The 22,249-nt window shown below is 42.6% G+C and overlaps 3 protein-coding genes across 3 annotated transcripts; 1 reads left to right on the plus strand and 2 right to left on the minus strand.

The window, feature by feature from the left end:
* Positions 1-5,348: 5,348 nt before the first annotated feature.
* Positions 5,349-7,487, minus strand: LOC115731277 (AAA-ATPase At3g28580-like). Its single transcript, XM_030661930.2, has 2 exons — positions 7,371-7,487; positions 5,349-7,135 (listed from the first exon to the last, which is right to left on the minus strand). The coding sequence occupies exon 2, from the start codon at positions 7,108-7,110 to the stop codon at positions 5,581-5,583; it is 1,530 nt and encodes a 509-aa protein (XP_030517790.2). The 5' UTR covers positions 7,111-7,135; positions 7,371-7,487; the 3' UTR covers positions 5,349-5,580.
* Positions 7,488-8,946: 1,459 nt separating this feature from the next.
* On the plus strand, positions 8,947-10,678 carry LOC115732579 (AAA-ATPase At3g28580-like). The gene has a single exon (XM_030663254.2). The coding sequence runs from the start codon at positions 8,966-8,968 to the stop codon at positions 10,532-10,534; it is 1,569 nt and encodes a 522-aa protein (XP_030519114.2). The 5' UTR covers positions 8,947-8,965; the 3' UTR covers positions 10,535-10,678.
* A 10,965-nt stretch (positions 10,679-21,643) lies between these two features.
* On the minus strand, positions 21,644-22,249 carry LOC125312960. The gene has a single exon (XM_048273055.1). The coding sequence runs from the start codon at positions 22,247-22,249 to the stop codon at positions 21,644-21,646; it is 606 nt and encodes a 201-aa protein (XP_048129012.1).

A 22,249-nucleotide genomic window follows, 5' to 3' on the forward strand; every position in this document is an offset into this window, starting at 1 on the left:
GACGACTTATGAAATATCGGGCCTAGTAATACCATAGCATACATAATACTACCTATGGCACTAAAATAAGGAACATGGAACATATGTTCATCTTCCTCCTCGGTCTACGGTGATAACTTAACCGAAAGTTTAAAGTACTTCGCTAATGGTGTACTCACGGACTTCGGCGATTGCATATTAAAACGTGCTACAATCTTCTCAATATATTTCTTTTGAAACAGACGTAATAATCCTACGGTCCTATTACGCAAAATCTCCATACCCAATATTTTCTTTACAACACTTAAATCTTTCATCTCAAATTCAGCACTTAATTACCTCTTCAAGACATCAATATCGGACATATTTTTATTTGCTATCAACATATCATCAGCATATAATAGCAGATAAATCAAAGACCCGTCCTCCAATCTCCTAAAATAAACACATCTATCCATCTGACTCTTTGGATAGTCTTGACTAACCATGAAAGCATCAAAACGCTTATACCATTGCCTAAGAGACTGTTTCAACCCATATAAAGATTTCTTTAATAAGCAAACATAATCTTCTTTACCCGGAATAGCAAATCCCTCTAGCTGTCTCATGTAAATCTGCTCCTCCAACTCATCGTGAAGAAACGCTGTTTTCACATCAAGCTGCTCTAACTCGAGATCCTGTGCAGCAAACTAAGGCAAGTAAAACATGAATAGAAGTATGTCTTACCACGGGAGAGAACACCTCGTTGTAGTCAATGCCTTCCCGCTGGGTATATCCCTTCGCGACAAATCTTGCCTTCTACCTCACCGCCTCAACACCAAGAATGCCCTCTTTCCGTTTGTAGACCCATTTACTTCCGATAATCTTCTGGCTCTTGGGTACTTTAACTAGCTCCCATGTCTGATTTCAATAGAGTGATTTCATCTCTTCACTCATAGTCCCTAGCCACAACAACGACTCAGAGTTAGCCATCGCCTCAGAGTAAGTCCAAGGCTCATATGTCTCCATCTCGTCACCTAAAGTCAAAGCATAAACAATATATGTATAATCATAACGTATCGGTGGTTTAATTTGCCTTATTTGTCTGTCTGCGGCTATACTACGCTGCGGCTATCTTGGTTGTTCACTATCACCGACTTGAGGAACTGCGGTCTCATCTGCAATCTCAATATCTGTTACCTTTGAAGTCTTTGGAGTCTCCACCTGAAGCTCCACTTCACTACTAACACCATGATCTGTTTGCTTTGGTGGTTGTGTCTCAAGACTCCTATGTCGAAGCATTGTAGTCTCGTTGAAGAACACATATCTGTTGATTAGAAAATTGAGTGATATGAGATCGGTGCACTACAACTAGTAGCCTTTCACCCTATGGGCATAACCTAGAAATATACACTTCTTCGACCTCGGCTCAAGCTTACCATCACTCGCATGAGCATACGTAGGACATCCAAATATTCGTAATCCGGAGTAATCAATAGGTTTCTCCGACCATACTTCCTTTGGAATCTTCCACTCGATAGCAGATGATGGAGATCTATTAATCATGTAACAGGCCATGTTCACTACTTCGGCCCAAAATTCCTTGCCTATTCTAGCATGCGAAAGCATACTCGAGCCCGTTCATGTAAAGTTCTGTTTTTCCGTTCGCCACGCTATTCTCGTTGTGGTATCCCGGGTATTGTGCGATGTCTCAAATTCCGTTTCTCTTCCAGAACTCAGTAAAATCTTTACCATAGAACTCCATGTCGTTATCGGTTCTCAAGCACTTGATTTGTTTATATGACTACTTCTCAATCGATGTCTGAAATTTCTTGAACTAATTAAACACATCAGATTTGTGCTTCAAAAAGTATACTCATACCTTCCTGAAATAGTCGTCAATAAATGTCAGCATATAATGAGCACCTCCTTTCGAAGGAACCGAAGACGGCCCCCGGACATCCGAATGAATATATTCTACCGATTGCTTGGTCGAATGAATACCTGTAGCAAACTTAATCCTGCGTTGCTTCCCAAAGATGCAGTGCTCACATAAGTCTAACTTACTTGTCTTCTGACCCTTTAGCAACCCCTCTATCACTCAACATCGTCATACTTGCCTCACTCATGTGCCCTAAACACATATGCCGGGAAAAGTACACTAGAAGTGCCATAACTTGTGTACGGCATTCACTTGAGTGCTATAACTTTTAAAACGTTCACTTAAGTGCCATAACTTTCAAAAATCGTTCACTTGAGTGCTACGTCGGAGAAAAATCGTTCACTTGAGTGCTACAAGAACTTTTTCGGTGTGCCACATCAGCTTTTCGAAGTGCCACGTCATCTTTTCGGCGTATACGAGAACTTTTCCGGCGTGCTACGATAACTTTCCCAGCTGCCACGTCGGCTTTTCCGGCTGCCACGTCAACATGGCACTCAAGTGAATGATTTTTAAAAGTTATGACACTCAAGTGAACGTTTTGAAAAGTTATGGCACTCAAGTGAACGCCGTACAAAAGTTATGGTATTTCTAGTATACTTTTCCCCGCATATACCATAAACGAGTTAAATCAGAATCCGACTCACTTGATGAAACCGCAGCAGCTCCTGTCATGGTCTCCCGCGTAGATAATAGAGAGAACTCATTTTCTTCCCTTTCATCATTGTCATGGCACCGCAAGAGATCTTTAGCACTCCACCTTCAGCGGTGTACTTACACCCGAGATCATCGAGTATCTCTAGAGAAATAAGGTTCTTCTTGAGCTCCGGTATATGCCTCACGTCTGTTAATGTGCGCATTATACCATCATGCATCCGAATCCGAACTATCCTTATCCCCATAACCTTACAGGCTGCGTTATTCTCCAACGGAACTCTACTACCTTCTACAATATGGTAAGTAGTAAACCGGTTCCTATGAGGCATCATATGATAAGAACACCCTAAATCTAGCACTCATTTGTCTCCTAACGAGCATGTAGTCACACATAAGATAGCCTCTACATCACTCGTGCTCTCCTCGACAATGTTCGCCATACTTGGTTATGGCTTTCGCTTATCACCTTTGTTTTTCAACTTAGGATAATCTCTCCTGATGTGCCCCTCCTCGTGACACTCAAAGTACTTCATGTGTCCCTTGGATTTTCTATGGTGTAACTTAGATCTGCTTTTATCTTTACTCTTTCTGGACCCTCGTTGTTGCTCTCTACCCCGAATCACTAGTTCTCGTGCTACATCCTACGCTAGACTATCATCTCACAACTTTCTCTGCCACTCTTTAGAAAATAAGACAGGTTTTACCTCTTCCAAGGTAATCGTAGTACGCCCCTGCAATGATGAATTAGTAAAGTGCTCCCATGACTCTGGTAGGGAAGCTAACGACATCATGCCCTGCTTTTCATCATCAAGTGTCTTACCGACGTTCTTCAAATCCATCATGAGTTTATTAAATTCATATAGATAAGTTCTGATAGATGTACCTTCAGTACATCTAAACTGGAACATCTTCTTCAATATATACAAGTGATTGTTCAAACCTTTCGTTACATGAAGCGCCTAAAGTTTTGCCTACAATGTTGCGGTATCCTTCTCCTCACCTACCTTTATTAACACTTCATCCGATAAATTCAATAGGATTAAACTTCTAGCTTTCCTCATTACCACATCCTTTTCAGCATTTGTTATCGTTTCGGGCAACTTAGTCTTGCCCTCCAGTGCTTCCGCTAAACCTTAAGTTGTCAATAACGCCTCCATCTAGAAACTCCATAACTCAAAGTTGTTCCTTCCGTTAAACTTCTCAATTTCAGCTTTCACTTCGGACATAATTGCAATCATACAATATCCGGATAATAATTAGACAAGCAAAAGGCCCAAATCACAATCCAGAATATCTAACTCAAGCTCTGAGTTGTTTTATTTGTAAACACTTAGGGTTTAGGTATAATCTAGGTGTGGAAAACACGAACGCATTGAGCGATTGTAAATCTGATTCTCCGATTATAGTGAATTGTTTTTGCTGGCTCTCCCGTGGATATATGTATCGATATTCGGACCAAACCACGTAATCTCTGGTGTCTTTTATCGTTTATCATTATTTCTCCGGGTTTTTCGCATTGACTTATTTGCAAGATCTGGTTACTTTCTGCGCGTTATATTTTAACAATTGGTATCGTAACCCGGGTTACTAACAAGTCCGGATCCAACAGTTACATGAGAAGAGATATGGGTTGTCGCCGCCTCTGACTCGGGCTCGATGTATAAGGGGGAGATTGTTGGGGTTATTCCATATCGATTGTGGAAGGGGTTGGTAGTTGATTTATAAGTGTGAGAGAAAGCCTTATCATTTGAGCTAACTTTTGGGATGAGAGAGGCCCAAAACCATCCAACACCGGTATCAGAGTTGTTGGTAACCTGGGCTCTGATACCAGGTTGGACACCGGAGATTACGTGGTTTGGTTTGAATATCGGTACCTACATCCACGGAAGAGCCAACAAGAACAATCCACTATAATCGGAGAATCGGATTTATAATCATTCAATACGCTCGTGTTTCCCACACCTAAATTATATCCAAACTCTAAGTGTTTACAAATAAAATAACTCAGATATAAACTCACGAAAAAAAGCTAACTGTTTGTGAAGCTCTACGTACGACAGATCAAAGATGCGAATTAACCCCGAGAGCTTCTTGTGCGGCTGTTCTTTTTTTTTTTTCTCTTGCAGTGCGCCTCTTTGCGAAAAGGAACTTCTTTTCTTGTGCGACTTTTTTGCCCTTTTTGTTTGGCTCGTCAGAAAAGATAGAGAGACCTGAAACCCTTATGCGGCTCGTGTCGATAAGAACCTAAAAGCAAAACCCTTCCCTTTCTTTTGTTTCTTTATTTTATTTTACTTTTTCTCTTCTTGGCCCCACACGTACTGCCCAAGTCTAATTGCTTATCGTTTTTTTTTTCCTTCAATGGGTGAAATCCAATACTGAACCAAATCAAACTTGGATATTTATGATAGTGCCGTCGCTCCTCATCCAATGGGTATCGAGTTTAATATATGGATTCAAACTCGAGATAGAAATTTAACAGTAATTGTGCATCAAATCTTAACAAGTTAGACCTGCACTCTAAACATATCATTACTTACGCAATCCCCAGCCTACCTGATCTCTACGCGGATCCATAATCCATTCAACCATCTTGATTCTTGATTTAATTGCTGATCTTTCCTATGTGCCCAACATCAGTATAAACTTCTTAATTACCCGTTGCCCATTTGTTCAGAACAAAAGAAGCCAATTGTTCGTGAATCGAAATCTGGTCCGAGTGTTACTTAAGCAAAAGGGGAAGTCGCGGCACCGAGATAAACTTTACCGAGCCTAAGTTTCAACAGAAGAAAGAAGCTAACCCAGGAATTTTACTAATTGCAAGAGTTCAAAGGCACAACCCAAATTGCAAAGTAAGAATGAGAAAAAAGTTCATCTAGACCACTAAACTCTCCCCTCATTTAAGCCCCTATCCTAGAAGTTCTGCTCTTCCTAATCTTAAAAAGTTAGAAACTAGAAGCCAACAAGAACGTATCTACCGTTCCAGTTTGCTAGCTGATTTCAGTTTTGATCCCTTCCACTTTGCATGGTCACTCTCTTTGTGTTGTTGATCTGCTCTTCTTTAGCAGAGACCCCGCCCATACCCCACCCTTCCTCCACCATTTTGACCTCTTCTCCTGCCTTTCCTTTTCAGCTTTGGCCTGTGCTTCTTCCTCGGCCTTCTTCTTCGCTGCTTCTTCCTTCGCCGCTTCCAGTGCTTGTATCAAGTTGCTCAAGCAAGCCTCCACATCCTCGTCGTCGGACTTGGGCATCAAGTTCTCCGCAACATCTGCAGGAGTCATGTTGGTCTTGTTGAACAGCAGGCCGATCGTTTCATACAAAGGATGGTCATCGATGTTCAGATAATTTATCGCGAGAACCTTGAACGCCTCGTAGCTGCAATACGACATCTCTATGTGCTTGTCCATCCGCCCTCTCCTTATCAGAGCGGGATCGAGCTTGTCCAGATGATTTGTAGTGAACACAATTAACCTTTCGCCCCCACAAGATGACCAAATTCCATCGATGAAGTTGAGAAGACCAGATAAAGTGACCTGACTGCTGCTGCTGCTCTCCTCTTTATGGGTCAGCTTCTTCAGTGGGCTCTTATCCTCGCCCCCGCTGCCGCTGCCGCTGGCCCCGTCCTTTCTCCTCTGGCCGGTGAGGTCGAGAGAGCAATCAATATCCTCGATCACGATGATAGACTTGCTTGAAGTCTCGATCAAAAGCCTCCTCAGCTCCGAGTTATCTTTAACTGCCGTGAGCTCTAAATCATACACATCATAGTTCAAGAAATTAGCCATGGCAGCTACCATGGTGGATTTTCCAGTTCCCGGCGGACCGTAGAGCAAATACCCGCGCTTCCAAGCCTTGCCGATTTTAGCATAATAGTCCTTCCCCTGGGTGAACTTTGTGAGGTCGTTCATTATCTCTCTCTTCTTGTCTGGATCCATAGCCAACGTTTCGAAAGTTGCCGGGTGCTCGAAAACAACATGGCTCCACCTGGAGTAGAACCGATCATCACCATTCGAGTACAGCTTCCGCTGTCGATGCATAGATTCAATCGCCTTCCCTTCTGTCAATACGTGCCTCACGTAAGATTGCATGATTAACTCCCTATGCTTTCGATGGAATGTGAGTCTGTAGAATCTCGACGGCTCTGTTGCGCCATACAACGAAGCTGAGGAAGTCTTGGTGGCATCTTCTTTGTTCAAGAACCACCGAACCTTCACGCCCTCGTATTCATCGGTGATCTCCTCATGGTCATCCATGCTCAGGACAAGAGATCGGCTGTCTTTGACGGAATCTGCTTTGAGTCTCCTAGCCACGGACGAGACATTCTTGGTGAGGTAGTTCTGAATGGCCATGTATGCCTCGCTGCTCTTCATCCTTTGGCCCGCGAACTGAGGGAACGAGATCTGGACATGGGGGTCGAACAGGCTCATCCACCACTTCTGGATATATCGGTCCACGAGGTCCCGCAGTTGGGATGGCAAGTAGTGCTGGAGCATCATCCGTAGGACCATCAGCCAGCCGATCGCGGACCCATAGTGCGCAAACATCTCCACAGGAAACATCATGTCTCTCCAATATGAAACTTTCAACCTGTAATCCGAGGGTATGTGCGGTGTTTCAGTTTGAGACAAGTCGAAGAACGAACAACTCTGTTTTATGGCAAATAGAAAGGAACAGAGGATAGAAATTACACATTTGAAATGGAGAGGGTATTACCACAAACAGAGTTAGCGAACAAGAACAAGAACAAGAACGAACTGCGAAGCACACAATAAATCATCTCATCATCACATCATCATAATGTGTCAAGGCGACGCAGGGTTACCTTCAAACAAAACTTGGGATCGGTCTTTGCTGCAGACGGACGCGCCACCCACTCTCAGGACTTGGCAGGAGAGAGGCAGCGAGCTATGGCGCTAGATCCACTGTCAGGACTCGGAAGGTGCGTGGAAAGAGAGTCTGTGGGTTGGACGAGGAGAGAAAAAGCGCATCGGCCCCAGGAAATTTATAATGGCTACGAAGTTGCTACCGGGGTGCACTAAGTGCGCTCAGATCACACCATCATGGAAGTCCGAGTCATCATCAAAATGATATGTCGTGACGACTCTTCTTCATACGAACTCGGTTTGTACTTCACGACTATCGTTTCTCGCTTGAGTGGGTAGTACAGCCCGGTCTAGCCTAATGTTACCTAAAACGATCATTTCTGTTTTTTTATTTTATTTTTGGTAAGGATCATTTCTGTTTTTGTCTCTGTTTTTTTTTTAAAAAAAAATTCAAACTGCCCGGAGTACTTTCATATACATGCATGAAGTGGATCTTGTTTAAAATAAGGACCTCGGTGATTTCATTATTTTAAAAAAGGGTATGATCACGAGTATTTTCGTCATTTACTTTTTTTCCTCGATTGTGGCCATCGAGGGTGGCCTCGCCCAGCTCTCACCGATGGCCGGCCATTGCCTAAGATCGGCCACCGACGAAAAGGAAGCGGTTGAAACAAAGAAAAAAGGAAGGAAAAAATTAAATGATGAAAATGCCATTGATCCGACTTTCTTTGAAATAAGATTCATTTGAGGTTTTTATTTGAGAAAATGAGCTTGAGTCTTTTCCCCTTTTTTTTTTCCTTTATAAACTGAGTGGTGTTTGAATCAGATTTGCCATATCTCGGTTAGTCCCATGGGGTTTACAGGCGAAAAACAAAAGCAGAGAAAAATCTCCAGGCTAATAAAAGGCGAAGAAGAAGTAGGGCTAATCGGTGTTTCTTACAATAAAATTCGCACCGTGACGGTATAGAACGAGTAATTTTTTTTTTTCCCGAGCGATCCGGACAACGACGTGGAAATTTCCCGAGTTCATCGCCTTGCCGACATGGCGTCCTCGAGTGCTTCTCCGATGACAGAAAAAGAAAAGCGCAGGCTAGTCGCCATCGCCGTCTCTTTCCGAGGTTGCGTCTGTTTCTCTCGTGTTGCAGAGAAACACCAGTCGACGACACGAGGGAGAAATGCCAAAAATCCATGGCTATGATGCATGCGATGAGGTGTTTCCAACCAGTTAGATGGATCGTTCATTTGGCAAGAGAGTAAAAATTATTTCTTTCCTACAAATCCCGATACTCCCGATTCATCATGACATGCGCTATGGTCCAAACTTACGGTCCAAATTGGTAGGACGACCGACGAGGAATCGAAGGCCGTGGGTCGGGTGACTGGGCCAGCAGCAAGACGACAAGGAAAATTTGGGCCACCTTCATTTTTTTTACTTTGCAACTTGCTTCAATCATATGATTTAATTGGAATTAATTGGGATTTGCTCTTGATGACCAAGAAATACGGTGTATAAAAAGCAAAGGCCAGGAGTCGTAGGAGTTCCTCAAAAGCAAAAGCAGCACCCTTATATTCACAATTCATAGAGAAATTAAGCATGCTTGTTCCTCGAGAGATGTTGTCCAACTTCGGATCCGCGATCGGTGGCCTAGCGGTCATCTGGGTTATGCTTCCCCGGTGGCAGCAATATCTCCCTCCCCAGATCCGCGACCTTGTGGACCGGTGCATCAACAAGTTGGTGAACCTGTTCTATCCGTACGTCGTGATCGTGTTCTCTGAGTTCGAGGGGGAACGGCTCGCGCGCAGCGAGACCTACCTGGCTATCCAGAGCTACCTCAAGGAACACGCCACTTTGCGGGTGCGGAGGCTTAAGGCGGAGACCGTCAAAGATAGCCAATCTCCGATTTTTACCATGGGCGATAACGAGGAGGTCACCGACACATTCAAGGGAGTTAAGGTCTGGTGGGCCTCGAGAAAGAAGATCCCTAGGAACATGTCCCTTTCGCTCCATCCCATGACTGAGGACCGGAGGTTTTACCGGCTCGCGTTCCACTGGCGACACCGGCAGTTGATCATGCAGTCTTATGTCAAGCACGTCTTGACGGAAGGGAAGGCGATTGCGCATAAAAACCGGCTACAAAAGCTCTACACTAATAATCCGAGCAAGAACTGGAGCCACGTTGCGTTCGAGCACCCCGCCAATTTCGAGACCTTAGCCATGGACCCGAACAAGAAGCGGGAGATTTTGAATGATCTCACCAAGTTCCGTGAAGGGAAAGAGTACTATGCCAAAATAGGCAAGCCCTGGAAGCGTGGCTATCTGCTCTACGGCCCGCCAGGAACCGGCAAGTCCACCATGATTGCCGCCATGGCTAATTTCCTGAACTACGACGTGTACGATCTCGAGTTGACTGCAGTCAAGGACAACACCAAGCTGAAGAAGCTACTAATTGAAACTTCGAGCAAGTCGATCATCGTGATCGAAGACATAGACTGCTCGCTTGATCTGACAGGCCAGAGAAAGAAGAAGGAGAAGGATGACGACGATGACGACCAGGACGAAAACGATGATCCCGCAAAGAAGATGGTCAAAGAAGAGAAGGCAGGTAGCAAGGTGACTCTATCTGGTCTGCTCAACTTCATCGACGGTATCTGGTCAGCTTGTGGGGGAGAAAGGATCATCATATTCACAACCAACCATGTGGACAAGCTCGACCCTGCCCTTATAAGGAGAGGAAGGATGGACAAGCACATAGAGATGTCCTATTGCTGCTTCGAGGCATTCAAGGTTCTTGCGAGGAATTACTTGGACATCCAGGACCACCTTCTGTTCGAAACAATAAGCCGACTGCTCGACGAGACCAATATGACACCCGCCGACGTCACGGAGAACTTGATGCCTAAGTCCGACAACGAAGATGCGGAGACCTGCTTGAGGAACTTGATAGAAGCGCTCGAAGCGGCCAAGAAGGAAGCAAGGAAGAAGAAAGAGAAAGAATCGCGGGCGCAGGCCAAGGAGGGGCGAGAGAAGAAAGTCAACGGGGAGGAAGAGGAAGGGAAAGAGAGTGGAACATCCGCTAAAGAAGTGAAGGAAAATGGCGACGTCGGTGGAGGAGTTGCTGCTAAAGAAGTGGGGGAGAATGGTGTTTGCAGCTGCAGACGTTGAAATTTAGCTGAAAACGGGGTAAAATGGAGTGCGATTGGTTTAAACAGAGAAAATCAAGTAGCCTTCATGGATTTATCTCCCTCTTGTAAGTCAGACATTTGCTGCATTATCTTAAATTGTTAAATAAATAAGAAATAATTTTTCCCGACAATATGGTCAGGACAATACAATCTCAATCATAGATAGTGCTTTGATTATCACAATTACGTTCTAACATCTCAACGGGATCTGGCTGTCCATGTAATATTTGATTTGGTCAAAGGTGGCCCCCAAAAAATTGACCGGTCAACAAAGGAGAAAAGTGACGCTCAGCTTGTATTTTTAGACAGAGAGCACGCACGGCCAGAAAGGAGAAAGAGGAAAAGAAAGAAAGGGAATAGAAGACGAAGAAAGGGTAAAAGGGAAAGAGGAGTTTTACAAGTACATGCCAAGGGTACCGCGCCAAGCCGGATTTACTTTGAATTGCAATGATCAGGATTCAAGTCCTTCATTCGTCTGATCGGAATGCTTCTCCGGAATTAGGGCACAATTTCGAAATCATGTGAAATTTGAACTGTTAGGCCCGATTTTTGAGCTGTTAAGATGAGAGATTTTTATGGAGATGAACGATAAGAGCGCTGTAGAGATGTGGATTCTACAGGAGATGATTTGAAGCGACTATTTAGTAGGAGCGAAATTCTAAAATTCTGTGCTCAAGCTTGCCTATCCGCTTCGAACGAGAACCTTGTTAGCGTGTATAAATTGTTTTGTTAGCGAGTAAGCTTGGTTTAGCCGATTTGTAGTTAATATAGCATTATACTCGACTTTGACGTCATTTCCCGCTTATTTGATAGGATTGCGAGTTCGACAATTCGAGTAATTAGTGTTGGTTATCATAGGTGTTTTCCGGTGAGTGTTATCTCTTCTTCGTTTTGTAAACTCATATTTCAAAAGTGGACCCAATATCCAAAAAAATTCCAACATTAGCATTTGTTTCAAAAACTTTTTTTTTCTTATATAAAACCTTTAACTTTTACTTTTGTCTCAATTCTACCGGCTAGTATAAAAAAACCCTCGACTTTAGCATATATCCCAATTATATCCAAAAAAAAAAAAAATTGTCTCATAAAAAACCTTCAACTTTTACTTTTATCCCAATTCTACTACCGTTAGCGATTCTACTACTGTTATCCTTGCATCCATAATCACTATTAATTAATCCTATGTGGCATTTTTACGTCATTAATGAATTACACCCTAGCAAATCTGACATGAAAAAAATTCCTGAACTTCTCTTCTGTTGTTTGCTTTTCCTACACATTACCGGAAGATACGGAGTCACTTAAAATGGCTTGTTTGGTATTCTCTTGTGAACTCAACAGCCCAAAGAACGGTTAGACATGGAGGTATTTGGACAAACGATCTAAAATCTTGTTGTCCCCGATACCTACTGTTTATAAATTTTCAAGATTCATTGGTAAGTTTGGCGAGAAAACTTGAGCCATGTAGGATTAACTAACGGTGATTATGGACGGAAAGTCGACGGTGGTAGAAGTGGGATAAAAATAAAAGTTTGGATTTTTTTTATGAGACAAAAAAAGTTTTTGATATAATTGAGACATATGTTAAAGTTGAGGATTTTTTTTTGGTATTAGATGGGTAGAATTGAGACAAAAGTAAAGATTGTGGAGTTTTCTATGAGACAAAATTTTTTTTTGGATATAATTGTCACAAATACTAAAGTTGGAGGCTTGTTTGGATATTAGCCCTTCAAAAGTGATATGCATTAACTATAGTATGTGTTATGAAAAGACATTTTTGTTGCATAAATGTCTGGATCGAGCATATATAACCTTTTAGTATTTGTGAATGATTTAGAGACGGTATTGTGAACATATATGCATGCATTGCTTTGTTAACTTGTTTATGTAAAGATTCGAGAAATCCATAACGAAAAGAATTTCCGGTGGTTGAGTTATGTGGCGAAAGATTATTCATTTGGTTTATGAGATCGATTCTGTATTGCATTTTTCTGATATTGGATGATGATTTTGGGATGTAAGATTACCCAATATCGATGTCTTTTCATTAGGGTTCGAATTTTGTCCTTATCAACAATTTCGATCCTTGACTTTTATGAAATGCATTTAGATGTCAACCGTTAGTAACTTTAAAACAATGGTGTCTTTGTCGAATAAATGTTGGTAAGTTCTTTGAAAAGTTAACAATTTTAAGCCAATCAAATAAAAGTTGAAAAATGGACTCAAATGAGAGTGGGTAATTTTCAATAACAATTAACAACGTTAATATACTGGGGTAAAATACGCAAAGATATATCGGTAATTTGTGGAAATTATCGTTAAATTAAAATAATACGATTACTGTGGGTACTTCTGCAAAACTGAGTAATATGTGACGCTAAATAACCATGGTAACTTCAATAAAACTGTCGGTAACTTTGTTAACGGTGAGGATGGATGGAGTAATCAGTTAAAAGGTATTTTAGAAACAGAGTGAGAACGGAGAAGCTTGTTCTGTTCAGCGTTTATCTTCATCAAGAGGGGTTGCTGTTTTGCCGGAGAAGATAAGAGATGATGGAGATGGAACAAACAGACCAAGAACATGGGATCGAACCAAAATTTGGTCCATGGACCATGTAGTTTGAGGAAATCAAAGGACAGACGATTGTCTAGCCGAACTTCCGACAGCTGAAAAAAGAAGAAGAAGAAGAAGAAGCAAACATATAACCCAAATGATCTGCAGTTGTTAAAAGGAGTGAACTAATTTTCAAAGCAATAACAGGGTAAAAAAAAAATTCATGTGGACTGCTAAATATTTCCAAATTCTGCTTAATGACTTCAATTTTGTTAAACTGATCTCAATTGGACCCGCCATCGGAGTTGAATCGGCCATTCCATTGTCTTTCACTTCTTCAGGACTCGTTCTTCCTCCGATGAAACCGCTCAATTCCCCTTCTTTAGCATACGTTTCGCCTTCTTTGTAGTTTCCCTCCACCACTTCAATCTCTTCTCTCGCCTCTCCCTTTTCGCCTCCAGTCGCGCTTCTTCCTCGTCCTTCTTCTTCGCTGCTTCGAGCGCTTGTATCAAGTTCCCCAAGCAAGCCCCCGCGTCTTTGCCGTCGGACTTGGACATCAAGTTTTCTGCAAAGTCGGCAGTGTAGAACAATTTGTGGCTGCAAACTATGGACTCGTGGGGACAAAAAGTAATTTCTGAAGAGAGGCTTTATTCTCGATTCTGTGTTATCCTTACAAGCAATACAATGATTTACTTATAGGTTGTAGTCTGCCCATCTAATACTTAATTATAGGTAATTCTATTAATAGCCATAAACCAAAATTAAAAACCATTATCACCTGTAAGAGTAACTGCTGACTCTTGACCTTTCATTTTCCTACAAAAAAAAAACTGCTAAAATAACTAATAAAAGACGGACATTTAATGTTTATTCAACAAAACTCCCCCGTAAACTTAAATGCTTCTGCCATCCTTCATGCCGATCAATCTTTTGCAGTTGTCGAGAAGTATCGTCGGTAGCGGTTTTGTGAAGATATCCGCGACTTGGTCCCGACTTGCCACTTGCACAAATTCCACACTTCCTTCCTTCACTTGATCTCGGATGAAGTGAAAACGAACGTCAATATGCTTGCTTCTCTCATGATTCATCGGGTTCTTGCTCAACTCAATTGCTGATTTGTTGTCAACTCGTATCATAGTCGCACCGAGTTGTTGTTGCTCCAACTTGCCCAACAAATTTCTGAGCCATATCGCATGACGTACACACAAAGATGCTGCCACATATTCAGCTTCACATGTCGAGAGTGTCACGATTGGTTGCTTCTTTGAAAGCCAGGTAAACGCTGTATCACCCATAAAAAACACATATCCCGATGTGCTTTTCCGATCGTCCAAGTCTCCGCACCAATCGCTGTCGGAGTACCCGACCAATTTGTAATCTGCCGCATTTATATAGAATAACCCGAGTGACACTGTTCCTTGGATGTACCGTAGGATTCGCTTCAACGCCTTCCAATGTGAATAAACCGGCTCCTCCATGAACCGACTTACAATGCCAACACTTAATGCAAGGTCCGGCCTTGTGCATTTGAGATAGTGAAGGCTTCCCACTAAACTCCGGTATTTGCTTGCATCGACTCGTTTTCCTCCATCAAACTTAGAGGGTTTTGCACCTGGTTCCATTGGTGTTGAAACCGGATTGCAAGACTCCATCTTGTACTTCTTCAAAATCTCCTTTGTATATGCCTCCCGGGATACAAAGATACCCGTCTTTCCTTGTCTTACCTCCGGACCAAGGAAAAACTTCATCAAGCCCAAATCTGTCATCTCGAATTCCCGTGTCATTGTGCTCTTGAACTTTTGTATCATTTCATTATTATTCCCCATAAAAATGAGGTCATCGACATAAAGAGCAACAAATAACATATTACCTCCACTCTTCTTCACATATAGGGCATGTTCGTAGGGACATTGCTCGAACCCGTTCTCCTTGAGGTATATATTGATACGCGTATTCCACGCCCGCGGTGCTTGCTTCAATCCGTAAAGTGCCTTCTTCAATTTCAACACCTTCTTTTCTTCTCCGATTTTCATGTACCCGGGTGGTTGTTTGATATAAACTTCTTCTTCGAGCACACCATTCAGGAATGCCGTCTTGACATCCATTTGAAATATTGGCCATTTGAATTGAGCCGCATGTGAAATGAGCAATCCGATTGTCTCCATTCTTGCAACGGGAGCAAACACCTCGTCATAGTCGATTCTCGCCTTTTGCTTGTATCCCTTTGCTACAAGTCTCACCTTATACCGTTCTATCTCCCCTTGCGCATTGATCTTTCTCTTGAACACCCACTTTACACCAATGGGCTGAATTTCTTTCGGCAATTCTGCTAACTCCCATGTGTTGTTGCGATCTATTGCTTTAATTTCCTCGTCCATGGCAGTTTGCCACTTCTCGTCTCGCACCGCCTGTTCAAAACTTATATTTTCGGAATCCACCAAAAGACATACAAGGTGTACCTCACTTGTCGAATCATACAAATCTTGTAAACTTCGCACTTTGGGTTGTCGCGATTCATCTTCATCATCAATAGTTTCAAAATTTTCGGATATGGTTGTTGGTATAGCAGTTGATGATTCTCCAACCGTGATGATACCCTCTGTTGCCTTATTCCAATCCCACTCATTTGCTTCATGAACTTGTACATCACGGCTCACTAGAATCTTCTTGCTTATCGGGTCGAATAGCTTGTATCCTTTTGTTTTCTCATCATACCCAATAAAAATGTACCTTTTGTTTTTGTCTTCGAGCTTTGTTCTTCGCCGATCCGGCACGTGTGCGTAGGCCAAACCGCCAAATACTTTGAGATGAGAGACCGTCGGTTTTTGTCTGCTCCATGCCTCTTGTGGTGTTTGATCATACAACTTCGCATTTGGACACCGATTTTGCACATAGATGGTGCATTGCACGGCTTCCGCCCAAAATTCCTTCGGCATTTTCTTGCTCTTGAGCATTGACCGAACCATGTCGAGAATGGTTCGGTTCTTCCTCTCGGCCACACCGTTTTGCTGTGGAGAGTACGGTGCGGTTAGAAATCGCCTTATGCCTTGCTCCTCACAATACTCCATGAAAGCCGTCGAAGTGTACTCGCCGCCTCTATCGGATCGTACAGATTTGATGTGTCTACCGGTTGCCCTTTCCACCAGCACTTTGAATTTTTTGAACACCTCGAACGCCTCGGATTTTTCTTTCGGAAAATAAACCCAAGTTTTTCGTGAGAAATCATCAATAAAGGAAATGAAATACCTTTTGCCACCGAAAGATTCGGGGGTGCTTGGTCCACATATGTTGGAATGAATCAACTCAAGAGGTTGCTTCGCCCGATATTCTGCCTTCTTTTGAAACGATGTTCTCGCATGCTTTCCAAGCACACATTCTTCACAAAATTTTCCCTCGTATTCCAAGTCCGGTAGTCCGTGCACCATGTTCTTCTTTGCCAACTTGTTTAGGCCTTCATGATATAGGTGACCAAAGCGGAGATGCCATAGCGACGCCTTGTCTTCTACGTTGACTTGCAAACATTTTTCTCGTACACTTCTCAAATTCAGTTTGTACATCCGATTTCTCCCCATTTCAACTTGAGCGACTGAATGCCCTTGCTTGTCTTTCAAGAGTAATATCCGGTCTTTCATAAAAACCGAATAACCTTTCTCCATGAGTTGCCCCATACTTAAAATGTTGCTCTTGAGGTTTGGTACGTAATACACATCTTGGATTGACCCAACTAAACCATCCTTTTGTAAATAATAAATCGTACCTTGGCCTTTTACCTCAATCTTCGAACCATCTCCAAACGATACATTTACAGCTTCAACCTTTCGCATCTCTTTAAAAAAATGCTCGTGCTCGCACATATGGTTGCTTGCACCCGTGTCGAGGTACCACACCGTGTCGTTGTCGGTGTTGACTTTGTTGTATCCCATTAAGAGAAAACCTTCTTTCACCTCATCTTCCGTGGCTAGGTTGGTTGTCTCTTCCACCTTTTTCTCGACTCGACAATCTTTTGCAAAATGCCCCACCTTTCCACAATTGTAACACTTATCGGAATGGCAATCCTTCGTATAGTGACCATATTTGCCACACTTGTAGCACTCGATGTTGGAATAATTTGACCGGCCGCCTCTTCCACGACCGCGTCCTCTTCCTCGCCAATTCTGTTGGTTTGATTGCCCCTTCTCCTCATAATACCCTTCTTGACCGCGGCCTCTTCCACCGCGACTATTTCCTCGACCACCACGGCCATGCCATTTACCTCGAAAGTTTTGAGAATAGAGTATCTTTTCGTCATTGATCGATGCTTTGGTTTGAAGTGCTTGCTCAAGTGTCTCCTCCTTCTTCTTCTTCTTACGATGTTCATGTGCCATAAGGGAACCGGCAAGCTCATCGACTGTGAACGTTGCTAGATCCTTCGACTCTTCTATGGCACATACGACATTCTCGAAACCGTCGGTTAACGACCTCAAAATCTTCTCCACGACCTGCGCATCGGACAACTTTTCTCCGTCTCGGTTGAGTTGATTCACCACGGTTTGAACACGCGTGATGTAATCGGACACACCTTCCGACTCCTTCATCTTCATGCCTTCCCACTCTCTGCGAAGAGTTTGAAGGCGAACTTGTTTAACTTGATCGGCTCCTTTGTACGTAGCCGCCAAGATGTCCCACGCTTCTTTTGAAGTTTCCACACTAGCAATCTTCTCAAAGCCCGATTCATCAACAACTTGGAAAAGCATGTACAATGCCGTCTTATCTTTTGATCGCGTCTCTTTCAATGCCTTATTTTGAGCCGCCGTATATCCTGCGGTAGTTGCTAGTTCTTCGAAACCTTCTTGAACCACCTCCCAACAATCCACGTAACCGAGAAGAGCTTTCATTTAGTTGCTCCAATTCTCGTAGTTCACCTTCGTTAATCGAGGCAGCGGGACATTATTGGTTACACTCCCCACCGAACTCCCCATCGGCTCTGATACCAAATTGTAGAACAATTTGTGGCTGCAAACTATGGACTTGTAGGGACAAAAAGTAATTTCTAAAGAGAGGCTTTATTCTCGATTCTGTGTTATCCTTACAAGCAATACAATGATTTACTTATAGGTTGTAGTACGCCCATCTAATACTTAATTATAGGCAATTCTATTAATAGCCATAAACCAAAATTAAAAACCATTATCACCTGTAAGAGTAACTGCTGACTCTTGACCTTTCATTTTCCTACCAAAAAAAACTGCTGAAATAACTAATAAAAGACGGACATTTAATTTTTATTCAACGGGCGGGAGTCATGTCGGTCTCGCCAAACAGCCCACTTATTGTTTCGAACGGTGGATGGTGCTCGATGTCCAGGTAATTTCTCGCGAGGACCTTGAATGCTTCAAAGCAACAATACGACATCTCGATGTGCTTATCCATCCTTCCGCTCCGTATAAGAGCAAGGTCGAAGCTACTGCTATGTATTCTGCTTCAGCTGTCGAGAGCGCAATAACTTGTTGCTTTTTCGAGGACCAAGAAATAATTCCCGATCCGAGAAAGAATGCATATCCGGAAGTACTTTTCCGCGTTTCAATATCACCTGCCCAATCACCGTCTGTATATCCCACTAACTTGAAGTTGTCGGTGTAAGAGTATAAAATTCCATGATCACGAGTTCCACCGACATACCGTAGAATTATTTTTGCTGCCTCCAAATGTGATTGGTACAGTTTCTCCATGAACCGACTAATAATTCCCACACCGTACATAATGTCCGGCCTCGTAGAGGTCAAATATCTTAAGTTGCCAACAATACTTTTAAAATAAGTGGGATTTACTAGCTCACCGGTTCCTTCTTTCTTCAGCTCCAACCGTTCTGCTACGGGAGTCCAAATTGCTTTGAGTGATTCCATATTGAATCGCTTCAAAATATTATTAGCATATTTTTGTTGCGAAACAAATATGCCATCATTTGTCCGCTTTACTTCAAGGCCTAGAAAATATGACATCAATCCCAAGTTTGTCATCTTGAACTGACTTGTCATGGCCTCCCCGAATTCCGCAAATAGTTTTTCACAGTTTCCTATAAATATCAAGTCATCTACATAAAGGCATACTATGATGAGATCACCGTTAGTATTTGACTTGATATACGGTGTATGCTCATATGGGCACTTTTGAAAACCATGCTTCAATAAGTATGTGTTGATCCTCGTGTACCAAGCTCGAGGTGCCTGTTTTAGCCCATATAATGCTTTCTTCAATTTGTAAACCTGATTTTCACATCCTTTCTTCTCATAACCTTGTGGTTGCTCCACGTAAACTTCCTCATCAAGGAAACCGTTGAGAAATGCAGATTTCACATCCATTTGATGGATCTTCCAATGGTTCCGAGCTGCTAGTGCTAATATCATTCGAATGGTATCCATTCGAGCCACCGGTGCAAATACTTCAAAATAATCAATACCTGGCTTTTGCTTATAGCCTTTCACGACTAGTTGGGCTTTGTAATGATCCACCCGACCATCGGGTTTATACTTCCTCTTGTACACCCACTTGACATCAATGGGCTTCTTACCAGGTGGTAAAGAAGTCGGTACCCATGTGTCATTCTTTTTGATGGAGTGGATTTCTTCATCCATTGCTTAGATCCACTTCTCATCTATAGCTGCATCATCATAGGAAATGGGGTCACATTCAGCAAATAAACAAAAATTTGCTATTGTTTCATCAATGATCTCGTCACTGTCACTATCATCATCTCTTGTGACCACATAATCCTTGAATTTTATTAGAGTCTCGCATTGTCGTTGCAAACGCTGAAGTGACAGTTCCGAAACCATTGTTGGTGAAAAAGATGAACTACTAGGAGAAAATGATAGAACTTCAGTTGGAGATTCTTCTGACTCTCCCGTTGTTGGTTCATCTTCGATGGTGATGTTTTTAGGGTCACCCTTCTGGTTCCAGTCCCAGGCTTCATGTTCAAAAAATTGAACATCCCCGCTAATAATTACCTTTTCCGTGATTGGATTATACGACCTATAACCCTTGGTCACCTCACTATAACCAATGAAGATGCACTTCTGGCTTTTGTCGTCCAACTTCTTCCTTCGTTCATCTGGTATATGGGGATATGCAATACACCCAAATACTCGTAGGAATGAAACATTTGGCTTGTTGTCGGTCCAAGCCTCTTCGGGGGTTCTTCCAAGAACACTCCTTGTTGGACACCTGTTTAGGACAAATACAGCACAAGCAACGGCTTACGCCCAAAACTTCTTTGGTAAAGCTTTAGCCTTGAGCATACTTCTTGCCATTTCAAAAATCGTTCTATTCTTTCTTTCTGCTATACCATTTGGCTGAGGCGTATAGCTAGCGGTTAATTGATGCTTTATTCCATGAATTTTACAATATTTGTCAAATTCATTGGAAGTAAATTCTCCACCTCTATCTGATCTCAAAGTCTTTAGACTAAATCCACTATGTTTCTCAACATAGACTTTAAATTCCTTGAATTTGCCAAGAGCTTCAGATTTTTCTCTCAAGAAGTATACCCATGTTTTTTCGGTAAAATCATCAACAAAAATTAATGCGTACCTTTTTTGTCCAACCGATTCTACCTCAACCGGGCCACAAATATCTGTATGTACAAGCTCCAAAGGCTGCTTTGCTCTTTTGGCTTTTCCAACTGGAAAGGATTCTCGATGTTGTTTTCCGATGAGACATCCTTCACATGGGCTATCTGGACTGTTGATCAAAGGCATCCCGGTCACCATCTTTTTCTAGATCAATAATTTTAGTCCACGAAAATTTAGATGACCGAATCGAAAATGCCACAACCACTTGCTATCTTTGGCCATGGCTTGAAAACTTAACAAAGACTTCGTCTGGAGAGATAGAGGGAACATCCGGTTCTTTGTCATATGCACTTCTGTGATCAACTTGTCGTTTACACCTCTAATAGTGCAAACTCCATTTTCAATGTCAACTTTGTGGCCTTTTTCCGAAAGTTGCCCAATACTTAACAAATTCCAGAAAAGTCCTGGCACAAAGAAAACGTACGCAATAGTAACATTAGTACCATCCTTTGATTTGATGTCAATGTTACCTTTGCCCATCACGAGAATCTTTGATTTATTCCCGAAGTTGACTTCACCACGAACCGTTTCGTCTAGCTGCGAGAATAGCTCCTTTCGGCCGCACATGTGATTGCTACACCCAGTGTCGAGATACCATATATTGACATCACTCGTACTCGAGTCATTCATTTTGCATGCTAACACAACGCTTTCATCAGCATCAACGGCATGTACATATTCTGGCTGCTCGTGCCCCATGTTTGCTCGACATTCGGATTTGTAATGTCCGAATTTGTTACACCTAAAACACTTGACCTTTGATTTGTCACGCGTTTTATTTCTTCCAGTGGAATTAGCATTTCCACCTCTACCTCGTCCACCTCTACGGCCTCGAACACCATGATGCCCTCCTCGAGTTGAGTGAGCGATTCGGCTTTGCAAAGCTTGCTCGAGATAAGCACCGACGGACTTTTGATTCATTCTTTGCTCATGTGAGCATAATGACCCCCATCAACCGCTCCAACGTCATGGTTGATATATCTTGGCCTTCTTCGATTGCCGCAACAACGTAGTCAAATCTTTCAGTCAAAGACCTCAAGATTTTTCCTACGACTCGTTCATCTTGGAGTTCTTCACCATTAACCCTCAATTGGTTAACGATGGTTTGCACACGATCAAAGTACGACGAGATAGATTCAGAGTCGTTCATGCATAAAGACTCAAAATCACCTCGAAGTGTTTGAAGTCGAACTCGCTTCACTCGATCATCGCCCTTGTAGGAGTTTTGCGGAATATCCCACGCCGCTTTTGCGGTCTTCGCACATGATATTTTTTCAAATATCGTCTCCTCCACCGCTTGAAAGATCTCATATAATGCTCTCTGATCTTTCTTTCGGGACTCGACCAACAAATCCTTATCCTCCTTTTTCAAAGCGTTGAATTCTTCAGAATCGGCTACTTCGGTGTAGCCACTCTCCACCAAGTTCCACAAATCCCGGGATTTGAACGGAACCTTCATCCGGAGTGACCAGTTGTTGAAATTCCTCCCGTTCAACTTTGGAAGTTGCAATTGAACGAAACTGGTGGATGCCAT

Source organism: Rhodamnia argentea, chromosome 11 (assembly GCF_020921035.1).
Source record: "Rhodamnia argentea isolate NSW1041297 chromosome 11, ASM2092103v1, whole genome shotgun sequence".
NCBI lineage: Eukaryota > Viridiplantae > Streptophyta > Magnoliopsida > Myrtales > Myrtaceae > Rhodamnia > Rhodamnia argentea.